This window comes from Rhinopithecus bieti, unplaced genomic scaffold (genome assembly GCF_001698545.2).
Source record: "Rhinopithecus bieti isolate Rb0 unplaced genomic scaffold, ASM169854v2 scaffold_35856, whole genome shotgun sequence".
In the NCBI taxonomy this organism is placed as follows: Eukaryota; Metazoa; Chordata; class Mammalia; order Primates; family Cercopithecidae; genus Rhinopithecus; species Rhinopithecus bieti.
This window is the reverse complement of record NW_016815820.1, coordinates 3,281,214-3,295,275: the sequence shown is the minus strand read 5'-3', so window position 1 is coordinate 3,295,275 and position 14,062 is coordinate 3,281,214. Positions and strand designations below refer to the sequence as shown.

Here is a 14,062-nt window from a genome sequence, read left to right as displayed (position 1 = left end):
CTCCGCTGGGCAACAGCAAACTACGAGGTTCCAATGGTGGCTCTCGGGACTTAGTGAGGATCCAGGGATGTGGGCTTCCTAAAGCCCCGAACCTCCCGCACTGCAGACCGTCCCTCGCATTGAGGGAACAAGCGTAACAACCCCCTCACACCCCTCTGCTCTCGCGACCCACTGGCTGACCGTCGCTGACGCCCCCTGGCCGCTGATTGGCTTCCCCTGACAGTGGGCGGAACGCGGCCCCGGATTGGATATCTGAGCCCATTCGCCGTCCCTCACCCGGCACCTGTGTCCACTGTCTAGCGTCCCAAGTGAGTGGAGCGGGTGATCCCGACTCCAGTCCGGGGCCTTGGCAAGCGGAGCTGCGCCGTTTGGAAGCGGGAATCCCACTCAGAGCCCGGGCCTGTAGAGGCGGGGCGTCCTGGGCACCCGGGGTTGGGGGGTCTCCCGTCGTGCACCGGGGCACCGGCGACTCACCCGGAAGGAGAAGCCGTGATCTGGCTATATGGTGGGGCGCGGGCGGTGTCGCTTTGGGGAGCTGGTGCTGTTCTCAGGTGAGAGTGCGTGGGCGGGGCCCTGGGGAGTAGGGGCTGCGCTCAGGTGAGGGGGCGTGGGCTTTAGCGTCAGTAGTGGCACTCGGGATGGCGGCATCGCTTTACATCCTAGGGAGGGACTCTCTTACCACCCGGCATTAAGGCAAGGGCTTGCTCGGGATCCAAAAACCCGACTTTTCAGTTTACCTTCAAAGTATATCTTTCACTTCCTACTCCCCAAGCTTAATCGGAAAGAAAGAAGGATCATGTGGACCTTTCGGTCCTAGTTTGTTGAGAATGGAGGAGGAGTGATCGTAGTAAAAGACTGGGGACATTTACTTAAACGGCTAAGACTGGGGGCAATGGCGAGTATTTTACGTGGACACGGGAGACTTGCGGTAGATTGTGGTCGCCGTTGTTAATTACCTTCCAAGTGAAAGGAGTAGGTTAGAGATGGACAAAAAGATGGAGCGTAACTGCTTGGTTGAGATCACACAAAGCTTGGTCAGAACTGGGAGCTTCCTCTATCTAGTACGTGTGATATTTATAATTGGAGGGAGAGCTTTTTGAATTGCTATCTGCCATCTGGCACTAAGGAAGGGCTCAAGATTGAGTAAGAAGGGACGGTAGTCTCAGTAGTTCCATCTACTTTAATCACCTGATTTTCTTAACCTTTCGCTTGAAGTTGTTTAAATGGGAGAGAAAATAAATGGTGAGACTAAAGCCTTGTATTGTTACTATATTAGAAGCTTTACCATGAATCTACTTTGTAAACAGCAAACAATTGGGTACTCACTAGCGCTACTGGTGCTGGTACAGGTGAAGAAAGTGAAGGAAACTTCAGATGCGGTTGAAAGGGCCCAGGAAATGTAGTTAACACTAAGTTATGTAATTAGCTATGGTCACTGACTCTAGCCTTATTTGAATGACGTACAGATCCATCTCCCAGATTATAGAACTAAAGTTAGGAACTTTCTGCTTCTTCTCCAGAGGCAGAACTGAGCTTTTTCTTTTGAGGAGTGATATCTGTGGGGAGGAATCTAACGGAGAATAGTGGTTGCTAGAAATTACTACTTGGTGTCTAGGTTTTTGTATTTGTTCCAGTGTTTGTTTGTTTGTTTTTGAGATAGGGTCTCATTTGTTTGTTTTTGAGATAGGGTCTCGCTCTGTCGCCCAGGCTGGAGTGCAGTGGTGTGATCTTGGCTCACTGCAGCCTCCACCTCCTGGGTTCAAGCGATTCTCATGCCTCAGTCTCCTGAGTAGCTGGGAGTACAGGCCCGTGCCACCATGCCCAGCTAATTTTTGTATTTTTAGTAGAGACGGAGTTTTGCCGTGTTGGCCAGGCTGTTCTCAAACTCCTGGCCTCAAGTGTTCTGCCCGCCTCAGTTTCCCAAAGTGCTGGATTACAGGCGTGAGCCACTGCGCCGGCCCAGTGTTTTTAAGGACAGTTACAACTGAAACTTTCTTCCTTTTTTTTTTTTTTTTTTTTTTTTTGAGACAGAGTCTCACTCTGTTGCCAGGCTGGAGTGCAGTGGTGCGATCTCTGCTCACTGCAGCCTCCACCTCCTGGGTTCAACTGATTCTCCTGTCTCAGTCTCCCAAGTAGCTGGGACTACAGGCACGCACTACCACACCCAGCTAATTTTTGTATTTTTAGTAGAGACGGGGTTTCACCGTGTTGGCCAGGATGGTCTTGATCTCTTGACCTCGTGATCTGCCTGCCTCAGCCTCGCAAAGTGCGGGAATTACAGACATGAGCCACTGCACCTGGCCCATCTGGAGGTTTTTTGTTTTGTTTTTTTTTGACAATGGAGTCTCGCACTGTCACCTGGGCTGGAGTGCAGTGCAACCTCCGCCTCCCGAGTTCAAGCGATTCTCCTGCTTCAGCCTCCCAAGTAACTGGGATTACAGGCGCCTGCCACCACACCCAGCTAATTTTTTGTATTTTTAGTAGAGATGGAGTTTCATTATGTTGGCCAGGCTGGCCTCTGGAGGTTTTTTTTTAAAAAAAGCCAGTTCATAGCTATTTGTTTCTGAGTGGTATTGGCCCCAAAGGAAAGAAGAATTTCTTCATGAAGGTAGTGCAGGGCCCTATGCAAACTCTTCCTGAGACCAAGTGTATGATGATCATTTCGTTACTAAATTACGGTCCTGAATTTGACAAACCTTTTTCAAGGTACAAAAGATGTATGACCTCCACTGAGTGGATGACTGCGATTGCCTTGTCATCGTCTTTCCCATTGTTAGTTTTGTTTAAAGACGCTTCAGAGTATTTCACTCTCTGCTCCTGTGCGGGCAGTTTATCGAATGCCTGTAAAGAGAAGAGAAAAAAAAAAACAACTTAAGGAGGTTAGTTGTTCACAGCAAATAGGTCTGCTCTTTTTAGTCTCAGACATTTGACTAATATCTGGAATGTTATATATGGGTTGTTCTGGAATTGGAATTTCCCACCTTTCAGTTCAGGACCCCTTGAAGGTGGTGGCTGCATCACATGAAAATCAGATTGTCAGCAAGAATACCATTTAAGATGGTACTGCAATCACAAAACCTCGGGTTTGCTCAACACCGTGTAGCCCAATTTTGTCATGGACCATGCAGCTTCGTTTCTGCATGCAGTGTTTGTCTGTGGAGATACTTCTGGTATATTGGAGAGAATTGAAAAAGCTGTTTGCTTTGCTGATTTCATGGTGTAAATGAGTTCCCCTTCTTTTGAAATGTTAGTCTTGTGTTAGCAAAACATAAAATAGAAGGAAACTCATTACACTGTCTTCTAATGGTAAGGCAGAACTAATAAGAGAATGTGTTTAAAATTAATTGTGGGACTGTAAAAATGAGTGCGTATGTGAATGGGTATGGGGGAAGGAGAGGGAGGGCTCAGAGATATTAGAGATAGTCTTGTTTTCCCAGGAGCCAGCCTGGATCATTTGTTGGCAGTACATACTGGCTGAAGTGAGTTTTCATTTCAAGGTAAATTGGAAAAGGAAATTAAACCTTATTGTTCCGCTCTTAAGAGAGAAGGGGGTGGAGGCGGCAGCCAGGGTGGATGCTGTTGGAATAGTTCTAGAAGTAACAAGATTAGTGCTGTATTTTAACAGAAGGTGACATCATGGGCCCCACTGGACTTGAGTAACCCCTGTGCTGCAGCCTTCATGGTCCCCTTGTCGGAGTGGGCGATGTCGCTATACATGTAAACTGCCACATTGGGGAAAATCAGGGCTGAGGCTTTAATGAATCTTTACAAAAGAGCAGACTGCATCCTGGGTCGACCTGTGCAGCTGTGGGGTGCTTGGGCAGAAGTACAAACCGGATGGCATGTCAGGAGAGGAAGTCATTAGAACAGTTGGCTTGGGTTCCAGAGTATGGATTGGGGAGGTCCCAACTGGGCAACCCACTCAGATGCTCCTTGGAGTGCTCTAGCTCTATGATTCACCTGTGGGGAGGTGACTGGTGTTAGCGAGACTGGGAGAAATGCAGAAGCATCGGTGTTTGGGGGGACTTGGTTGTCTCTAGACAGCCGGGAGGAGGCGCTGTTAGGCTCCCTTTCAAAGCTGTGATCTGAGTGCTCCCCAGACCCTGTTGTGCCTGCATTCTTCAAGGCAAAAGTTTTACATCTGGACCCGCCTGTTTTGGCTGCATGTGACAAACTTTCTGTAGACTCCAACACCCTTTGGGGAGAGGTGGCCTAGTTGAGGGCCTGGTCTGAGAAGGGAGGCAAATTCCCCAGGGCCTTTTAGCTTGGCATTGAGCTAATGGGTATTTTTTTTTGCTTCCTCTTAAGTTTTACAAAAACAAAAAGTGTTGCCTGGGTTTCCCCACGGAGGTCTATTAAAAAGTTTCAGGGTTTTCCCTGGTAAAGAATGGTAAGAACAGAGGCATACTAATCTTGATCCTGTATCCTCTGTCCCTCATCAGATGTTTTCTTCCAATGGGCTGTTGGTGTAGGATGTCAGAGAACCAAGAACAGGAGGTAAGAGTGTGGTCTCCAGAGAACAGGTAGGTAAAAGTTGGAGAGGGGATTTAGGAGGAAAGAGGACACAGAGATGCAAATCATTACTCAGTAGTGTTCTTCCTGCAGTATTACTTTGGTGGTTCTGATGAGCTCAAAATAAAGTCAGGAGAAAGAAATCAACAGCAGAGGCATTCCTAGGAAATAGAGTTCCATTCTGACTAAATTTTCCATTGATTGGAATATACTGGAATGTAAACTTCATGGGGGCAGGGACTTATGTCTCTTGTTCATGCTTTATCCCCAGTGCCTAGAACAGTGTCTGACGCATAGTGGGGCTCAGTAAAAATTTGTTGAATTTAGTGACTGAATTTAGTGAATGAATGAAATGAATGAATGAAAGTTGGTGTTGGCCGGGCATGGTGGCTCACGCCTGTAATCCCAGCACTTTGGGAGGCCAAGACGGGCGGATCACGAGGTCAGGAGATCAAGACCATCCTGACTAACACGGTGAAACCCCGTCTCTATTAAAATACAAAATTAGCCGGGCGCGGTGGCAGGCGCCTGTAGTCCCAGCTACACAGGAGGCTGAAGCAGGAGAATGGCGTGAACCCGGGAGGCGGAGCTTGCAGTGAGTGGAGATCGTGCCACTGCACTCCAGCCTGGGCGACAGAGTGAGACTCCGTCTCCAAAAAAAAAAAAAAAAAAAAAAAGTTGTTGTTGAGTGAATGAAAGTTGGTGTTGGATGGAAAAATCTAGCAACCTGTGTTGTCAGAGCTGCCTTGATCTGTAGCTGAAGCTGAGGAAGTTTTTCTTACCTACAGGAGGTGATTACAGTGCGCGTTCAGGACCCCCGAGTGCAGAATGAGGGCTCCTGGAACTCTTACGTGGATTATAAGATATTCCTTCATGTGAGTGCATCAAGCTTCTGTATTGGGGTCAACGCTCTGCAGAGCTGAGGGGCTTGTACTGAGGTGTAACCTTTTTTTTTTTTTGAGATGGAGTTTTGCTCTTGTTGCCCAGGCTGGAGTGCAGTGGTGTGATCTCGGCTTACTGCAACCTCTGTCTCCCGGGTTCAAGCGATTCTCCTGCCTCAGCCTCCCAAGTAGCTAGGATTACAGGCATGTGCCACCATGCCCAGCTAATTTTGAATATATATTTTTTTAGTAGAGACGGGGTTTTATCATGTTGGCCAGGCTGGTGTTGAACTCCTGACCTCAGGTGATCCACCCTCCTTGGCCTCCCAAAGTGCTGGGATTACAGGCGTGAGCCACTGCACACAGCAAGGTGTAACCTATTTTTGAGTGTTTCTGGTGGACCTGAGACAGAAGACTTGGAAGAAAGGGAGGGAGGAAAGGAAAGAGAGTTTGAGGTATGTCTTTGAGTTGCTTTTGGGCTGCCTGGTGGCACCTTGTTCTAGTTGGGGACCTGATCAGCTTTGTGGCCTGATGGCATGGCTCCTCAGTGAGAGCAGTGATAGGGAGCTTATGTGAACTTGTCTTTTTTCCACTAAACCCTTTTCATGTACTTCATGTGCTTTCATGTATAGACCAACAGCAAAGCCTTTACTGCCAAGACTTCCTGTGTGCGGCGCCGCTACCGTGAGTTTGTGTGGCTGAGAAAGCAGCTACAGAGAAATGCTGGTTTGGTGTGAGTTTGCTCTTGCTTCCTTCTTGGGTCTGTTTTGGGTGCTTATGTAGGTACTGGAGTTGACAATGAAGAGAACTTGCAACATACCAGGCACTAAGGAAATTGGGAAATATGTTGTTTTTTTGGTTTTTTGGGTTTTTTTTTTTTTTTTTGACATAGGGTCTTGCTCTGTTACGGAGGCTGGAGTGCAGTGGCGCCCTCATGGCTCATTGCAGCGTCAACCTCCTGCGTTATAGCAATCCTCCCACCTCAGCTTCCTGAGTGGCTGGGACTGCAGTTGCATGCCACTACATTTGCCTAATTTGGAAAATGTTTTTGTCGAGATGGGGGTCTCCATATGTTACTAGGGTGGTCTTGAACTCCTGGACTCAAGCAGTTCTCCTGCCTTGGCCTTCCAAATTGTTGGGATTAGGTGTGAGCCACCAGGCCTAGCTGGGAAATAATGTTTTTTTCTTTTTTTGAGATGGAGTCTTGCTCTGTTGCCTAGGCTGGAGTGCAATGGCGTGATCTCATGTCACTGCAACTTCCGCCTCCCATGTTGAAGCAATTCTTTCTGCCTCAGCCTCCCAAGTAGCTGGGATTACAGGTGCCCACCATTACGCCTGCCTAGTTTTTGTATTTTTAGTAGAGACGGGGTTTCTCCATGTTGGCCAGGCTGGTCTCAAACTGCTGGACTCAAGTGATCCACCTGTCTCGGCCTCCCAAAGTGCTGGGATTACAGGTGTGAGCCACTGCGCCTGGCCTACTTTTTGTATTTTGTATTTTATTTTATTTTGAGGCAGAGTCTCACTCTTATTGCCCAGGCTGGAGTCCAATGGTGCGATCTCGGCTCACTGTAACCTCTGCCTCCTGTTTAAAGCAATTCAGACAGGGTTTCACCATGTTGGCCACGCTGATCTTGAACTCCTGACCTCAGATGATCCACCCGCCTTGGCCTCCCAAAGTGGCGGAATTACAGGCATCAGCCACCACATCCGGCCTGTTTTTTTTTTTTTTGAGACAGAGTCTTGCTCTATTGCCCAGGCTGGAGTGCAGTGGCGTGATCCCAGCTCACTGCAAGCTCCGCCTCCCGGGTTCACGCCATTCTCCTGCCTCAGCCTTCCGAGTAGCTGGGACTACAGGTGCCCGCCACCACGCCCGGCTAATTTTTTGTATTTTTAGTAGAGACGGGGTTTCACTGTGTTAGCCAGGATGGTCTCGATCTCCTGACCGGTGATCTCCCCGCCTCAGCCTCCCAAAGTGCTGGGATTACAGGCGTGAGCCACCTCGCCTGGCTGTTTTTTTTTTTTTTTTTTTAAAGGAGAGATGAAGTTTCACCATGTTGTCCAGGCTGGTCGTGAACTCCTGAGCTCAAATGATCTGCCCACCTTGATCTCCCAAAGTGCTAGGATGACAGGCATGAAGCACGGTACCTAGCCAGGAGTGGGTTTCATTAACAACATAGTGTGGCTGGGCTTGGTGGCTCACACATGTAATTCCAGTGCTTTGGGAGGTTAAAGAAGGAGGATCACTGGAGGCCAGGAGTTTGAGACCAGCCTGGGCAACAGAGCAATACTATGTCTCTACAGATACCTAAGTAAATAAATAAATAAATTAGGTGCACACAGTGGCACGTGCCTGTAGTCCTAGTTATTCTGGAGGCTGATGCAGGAGGATTACTTGATCCCAGGAATTTGAGGCTGCAGTGAGCTATGCTCATGATTATGCCACTGCACTTCAGCCTGGGCAACCTGAAGAGAGCAGCTTGGAAAGCAATACCTTGTCTCTAAAATCAAACAGACAAGAATAATGTATCAGCATGGGTTTTATAGTCATAGACCTGGTTCCGATATGAGCTTTGCTGCTTACTAGCTGTGTAACAGTGAGAAATTTACTTAACTTCTCTGATCTAAAGTGAGTTTACTAATATCTTTCTCATGGGGTTTTGGGATGACTAAATGAAATAATGTTTATAAAACATTTAGCACAGTCTGGCTTGACACTTGGCATGCAGTCAGTCAATGTTAGCACCACCCCTTATTAAAAGCTAATTGTGGCCAGGGGCGGTGGCTCATACCTGTAATCCCAGCACTTTGGGAGGCCAAGGCGGGTGGATCACGAGGTCAGGAGATCAAGACCATCCTGGCTAACATGCTGAACCCCGTCTCTACTAACAATACAAAAAATTAGCTGGGCGTGGTGGTGGGTGCCTATAATCCCGGTTACTCGGGAGGCTGAGGCAGGAGAATGGCGTGAACCCGGGAGGCGGAGCTTGTAGTGAGCTGAGATTGCGCCACTGCACTCCAGCCTGGGCGACAGAGCGAGACTCTGTCTCAAAAAAAAATGCTAATTGTATTGATGAGGCTTCTTTTCAAGGGATTTCCTTGATCAGAGGCTAGAATGACTATCTTAGATGTTACAGTTATCATGGGTGTTATATCATGTGGCTCCACAGGCCTGTTCCTGAACTTCCTGGGAAGTCAACCTTCTTTGGCACCTCAGATGAGTTCATTGAGAAGCGACGACAAGGTCTGCAGCACTTCCTTGAAAAGTGAGTGGACAGAACGGCTGGTGCTGGCCACTGAGGGTGGAGGCGGGGTGGAGGAAAGTGCCAGGCAGGATGGAGCTCTCTGCTCAGGTAACCAGAAGTTCTTCAGAGGATGGGGAATGGAGAGCAGTTCCTCAGGTTGACGCTCTGTGTTGTGCTACCTGTATTTTCCCTAGGGTCCTGCAGAGTGTGGTTCTCCTGTCCGACAGTCAGTTGCACCTCTTCCTGCAAAGCCAGCTCTCAGTGCCTGAGATAGAAGCCTGTGTCCAAGGCCGAAGCACCATGACTGTGTCTGATGCCATTCTTCGATATGCTATGTCAAACTGTGGCTGGGTCCAGGAAGAGAGGCAGAGCTCTTCTCATCTGGCTAAAGGAGACCAGCCTAAGAGGTAACTGGAGTACTCTTTGAGATAGCAGGGGCTAGGTTTGCTATAACCTGGACCAGAGAGGTGTCCATTTGTTAGGGAAGTAATGTCATAGCATTGGTAGCCTTTCAAGAGATCTTGTTCTTTGGGTGCGTGGCTTTCTATCCAGGTGGGTCTGTGTTAACCTACAACTGGGTAGCAGGAGCTCCTACTGAAACCTGGGGAGAGAGAAGGGAAAGTTTTCTCATTTATTCGGTATTTTATTCCTCCTCCCTCCCTTATTTATTTTTATTTTATTTTTTTTGTGGAGGTAGAGGCTCACTCTTCTGCCCAGGCTGGAGTGCAGTGGCATGATCTTGGCTCACTGCAACGTCCACCTCCTGGGTTTAAGCGATTCTCTTGCCTCAGCCTCCTGAGTAGCTGGGATTACAGGCAAGTGCCACCACGCCCGGCTAAGTTTTGTACTTTTAGTAGAGATGGGATTTTTGCCATGTTGATCAGGCTGGTCTCGAACACTTGACCTCAGGTGTTCACCTGCCTCTGCCTCCCAAAGTGCTGGGATTACTGGCTAGGATTACCGCGCCTGGCCTAATAGCTTTATAGACATACAATTTACCTGCCATAAGGTTTACCTTTTTAGGTACAGTTCAGTATTTTTTAATATAGTCACAGGGTTGTATAAATGTCAGCCACCACAGTCAATTTTAGAACATTTTCATCACCCCAAAAGAAACCTTGTACCCATGAGTAGTGACTCCCCTGTCCTTCCCTCCCCCGTAGCTCCTGGCAACCACTAGTCTACTTTCTCTGTCTATGCGTTTGTCTATTTTGGACATTTACACAAATGGAGTCATATGATTTGTGGTCTTTTGTAACCGGCTTTTTTCATCTAACAAAATGTTTTCAAGGTTCATTCATATTTTATCATGCATCATTACTTCATTGCTTTTTTTTCTCCTTTTTTCCCCCCATTTTTATGGCTAAATAACAGTCCATTTGTATGGCTAAATAACCACATTTTGTTTATCCATTCACTTGCATTTATCTGTGTTTTTTTTTTTTTTTTTTGGACGAGTCCCCTTGCTCTGCGCCTCGCCCCAGCGCTGGAGTGGCAGTGGCACTGATCCAGCCTCACGTGCAAGCGTCCCGCCTCCCGGCGTTCACGCCATTCTCCTGCCTCAGCCTCCCCAGTAGCTGGGACCACAGGTGCCCACCATCACACCCGGCTAACTTTTGTATATTTAGTAGAGACGGGGTTTCACCGTGTTAGCCAGGATGGTCTCGATCTCCTGACCTTGTGATCCGCCTGCCTCGGCCTCCCAAAGTGCTGGAATTACAGGTGTGAGCCACCGCGCCCAGTCTTTTTTTTTTTTTTTTTAAATTGAGATAGGGTTTCGCCAGGTTTCCCAGGCTGGTCTCCACCTCCCAGACTCAAATAATGCACCATGCCCAGCCGTTTTTTTTTTTTTTTTTTTATTGGGCAGCCTCCTGAGTCAGAATAGGCTCAGAGAGACTTCCCTTTCCATTCATTTTTGTTTATATGTTCATACTCTTTTTTTTCTGAGACAGAGTCTCACTCTGTTGCCCAGGCTGAAGTGCAGTGGTGTGATCATAACTCACTGCAGCCTTGACCTCCCAGGTTCAAGCAATCTTCCTGCCTCAGCTTCCTGAGTAGCTGGGATTACAGGCATATGCCAGCATCCGTGGCTAATTTATTTTTATTTTTTTGTAGAGACGGGGTCTCCCTATGTTACCCAAGCTGTTCATACCTTTCTTTTCCTTTTCCCACTCTTTTCCAGTTGCTGCTTTCTTCCAAGATCGGGTAGGAGGAACTCTCCCTCACCGCCTCCCAGTGAAGAAAAGGACCACTTAGCAGTGTGGGCTCCAGTTGTTGACTCTGAGGTTCCTTCCTTGGAAAGTCCCACTCTCCCACCCCTCTCCTCACCATTATGCTGTGATTTTGGAAGACCCAATGAGGGAACCTCCACTCTTCAGTCTGTGAGGAGGGCTGTGGGAGGAGACCATGCTGTGCCTTTGGACCCTGGTCAATTAGAAACAGTTTTGGAAAAGTGAGCTCTGGGTTCTGCTCTGAGATGGTCAGAGAAGATACGGGCCAGGAGACTTACTCACGTGGGACTGGGCACAGGGCAGGTATTGTGGGAGGCAGGGCTGCTTAGTGTCTTCTAGTCGCCTCTGCTTGGGATGATTGACAGAGGTCAGTCATAACAGCCCCGTATGCCTCTTCCATGGGAATAAATACTGTGCAGATGTTTGTAAGTTAAGCATAAGGCCCAGGGGCTGTTGATTTTGAACAGAACCCCATATTACTCTCCTGGGAGCTGAGTTTCTGTAGGTCATTTGTATGTAGGACCAGGAGTATCTCCTCAGGTGACCAGTTTTGGGGACCTGTATGTGGCAATTCTAAGCTGCCATATTGAACATTGTCCCAACAGGAGTGGTCATGTTGTATCCCCATCTTGGCTGGCTTCAGTTTCTGCTGTAGCCCTAGAGCACTTTGTTTCCGGGAGGCTGGCCTCTTGCCTACCTTCTTGGATGGACAGTGGGATGAATATTTACTCTCCCACCTCCTTGCTTTTTCTTTCAATGATACCACTGAATGGAACTGGTGCTGCGACTTCTGCCGCTGGGGATTTATGTCCCAAGACCTTAGCCTGAGACTGGCTGAGTGGAGCCTGAGACCTGCACAACAGCTCATGGTCATGCCTGAGAGAGAAGTGGCTGGCCACAGCCAGAAGGAACAGCAACAGCCCAGGGGCCTTTATTTTGGAAAAGACTGTCGGGGCTGTCACTGTCTCTTCTGGTTATAAAGCGGAGACGTGGCTATCTTTTCTGCAGGGTTAGAGTGGGCTCCTTTCTTTTTTGAATGCTTTTCTTCTCCTTTGGTAACAGCTCCCTGCCTCCAGGGCTTTCACCGCCAGCATCTCTGTGCTGTATAGAGCAGTCCAGTGGGGGTGCAAGGGCTGTGTTTCTGCCTGCCTGAAAGAGAGGGCTCTGGGGATGGAGATGAGGAACAACACGCTCTCCTTCAGACAATGAGGCATTCTCTCCTCCTGCTGCCATTCTTCATCTCCACTGAGAGCCAGAGCTGGTAGGAGCCGAGTGCCACAGGCATTCTGCATTGCTTTACTCTTAGGTTTGCGTATGTGATTATTCCCCTACCTGTCGCCCACTCCTCCGTCCTCTGGCTATCCTACCCTGTCTGTGGGCTCTTTTACTACCAGCCTATGCTGTGGGACTGTCATGGCATTTAGTTCAGAGTGGAGGGGCTTTGGCCTGAAATAAAATGCAAGTATTTAAGATTGTTGTTGTAATTTGTGTCTAACAAGCTGTAGCAGAGAAGGAGGGAGTGAGGGCTGGCAGTAGTTTCTTTCATAAATCATGAATTTATCAGCATGGAAATAATGGTTTAGAACTGTGCTCTGTAGCCCTCCTGCATTGTGTGTGCAGCTCAACTTCACCACTGGAGGAAGGATTGTCTTCCAAAGAGCTGGGATCCAACTCTTCTCACAGTTCTGGGCATGAACCTTGTTAGGTATAATTTACCTGATGCTGCTTCCATCCTCGCAGCCTGTCTGAGGTGCCAGGTGCTGAAAGAGAAATAAAGTTTGTCAACAGGCAGATGCAAAGCCCTGGCTGGTATTCATCCCTCTTTCCTGCTCGCCTCCCCTGGGTCTCTCCTTTATATGATGCAGCAGAGCAAGGCGAGGATAGAAAACCTACAGAGGCAAATCCAAAATGTCAGAAGAAGTTCATTTAAAAGGGGAAAAAAACTCCATGCGCAACCCTCACAAAAACCCGACAGATGCTAAGCTAATGGCATCCGCTTTGCCGATTGGTGGGGATGGCTCATGAATATTAATGAGCCCAATGCTCCAAATGGTGCAGCTGTGAACCCAGCTGTGCCTGAAGCTCTCTGATCTCGAAACTTCCAGACAGGAGCCGGAGGTGGTCTGTGTCAATTCCCTACTCAGCCAAAAAACAGCAAGCTGGGTTGGACTTCTTCTGTTTGCTCCTTTTCTTCCTGGAGTTGGTGCTCAGCAGCTAGTTCTGCCAGCAGGCTAGGCTGCTGGGACAGCAGGAGCCATTCAAAGACATGGATGTGATTTTTCTGACTCTCAGCTTTTTTAATGATCCATTAGCAGCGTGCATACAACAGCACCTCAGTTAATCTAGGGCCAGGCACCATCTCCTTTCAGTCTCTCTCTTAGTTGAGTATAGGCCTTAGAAGGAGAAGTCCTAGGAAGGAAAGCACTTTTCTAATAATACAGGCCTAGGGCCATCAGAAAAATAGCACACATGAGTTTTTCTCTCCATCCAGATAGTGCCATAGGCCCCTCTTCTGTTTTGCTCTGTCCTGCGTGTGCCCAGGTCTAGCCACTGTGGCTGGATGACCTCTATGAAAGGTGGAGGATTAGCTGGGGGTAGTGGCTCATTGAACTGTTTGTAGGATAAAAATGTTTAGAATTTAGTTTTGAGTCAAGTTCTGTCCTGATTTAGTCACCTTTCTTCTATCAGATACCTCCATGGCCCACATCTAGTCATCCATAACCCAAGATGACTGATTCCAAGCTTGTGGGGGTTGTTTGGTGGGAGGAAATGTGTTTGTGTGTTGGGGGGTGGGGTTTCTTACCATTAAAACACTAAGTTTTTTTTTTTTTTTTTGAGACGGGGTCTCGCCCTGTTGCCCAGGCTGGAGTGCAGTGGCCAGATCTCAGCTCACTACAAGCTCCGCCTCCCAAGTTCACGCCATTCTCCTGCCTCAGCCTCCCGAGTAGCTGGGACTACAGGTGCCCGCCACCTCGCCCGGCTAGTTTTTTGTATTTTTTAGTAGAGACAGGGTTTCACCGTGTTAGCCAGGATGGTCTCGATCTCCTGACCTCGTGATCCACCCGTCTCGGCCTCCCAAAGTGCTGGGATTACAGGCTTGAGCCACCGCACCTGGCCTAAAACACTAAGTTTTATAAGCATAATTTTATTGGCCCTTTTCAGTGCCTAGCAAGGAAAGTAGGGTAGGTATATGCTC

The 14,062-nt window shown here is 48.3% G+C and overlaps 1 protein-coding gene across 2 annotated transcripts; it reads left to right on the top strand.

Annotated features, from left to right (window-relative positions):
• Positions 1–241: 241 nt before the first annotated feature.
• On the top strand, positions 242–12,338 carry SNX11 (sorting nexin 11). 2 transcript variants are annotated; one of them, XM_017854021.1, is made up of 8 exons: positions 243–551; positions 3,438–3,497; positions 4,443–4,497; positions 5,301–5,387; positions 6,026–6,126; positions 8,561–8,656; positions 8,830–9,042; positions 10,818–12,338. In XM_017854021.1, exons 3-8 carry the CDS (start codon positions 4,456–4,458, stop codon positions 11,089–11,091), a joined length of 813 nt encoding a protein of 270 aa, XP_017709510.1. In that variant the 5' UTR covers positions 243–551; positions 3,438–3,497; positions 4,443–4,455; the 3' UTR covers positions 11,092–12,338. The 2 variants fall into 2 exon arrangements, with proteins under 2 accessions (XP_017709511.1, XP_017709510.1); XM_017854022.1 differs by lacking the exon at positions 3,438–3,497 and having other exon boundaries at positions 242–551.
• Positions 12,339–14,062: the final 1,724 nt, after the last annotated feature.

What these genes read in the sequence shown, in the direction of transcription:
- SNX11 (XM_017854022.1), top strand. Translation starts at nt 4,456, where the DNA reads ATGGGCTGTTGGTGTAGGATGTCAGAGAACCAAGAACAGGAG. An exon ending in CAGAGAACCAAGAACAGGAG is followed by an intron (nt 4,498 to 5,300) that starts GTAAGAGTGTGG and finishes TCTTACCTACAG; the next exon opens with GAGGTGATTACAGTGCGCGT. An exon ending in CTGCAGCACTTCCTTGAAAA is followed by an intron (nt 8,657 to 8,829) that starts GTGAGTGGACAG and finishes TATTTTCCCTAG; the next exon opens with GGTCCTGCAGAGTGTGGTTC.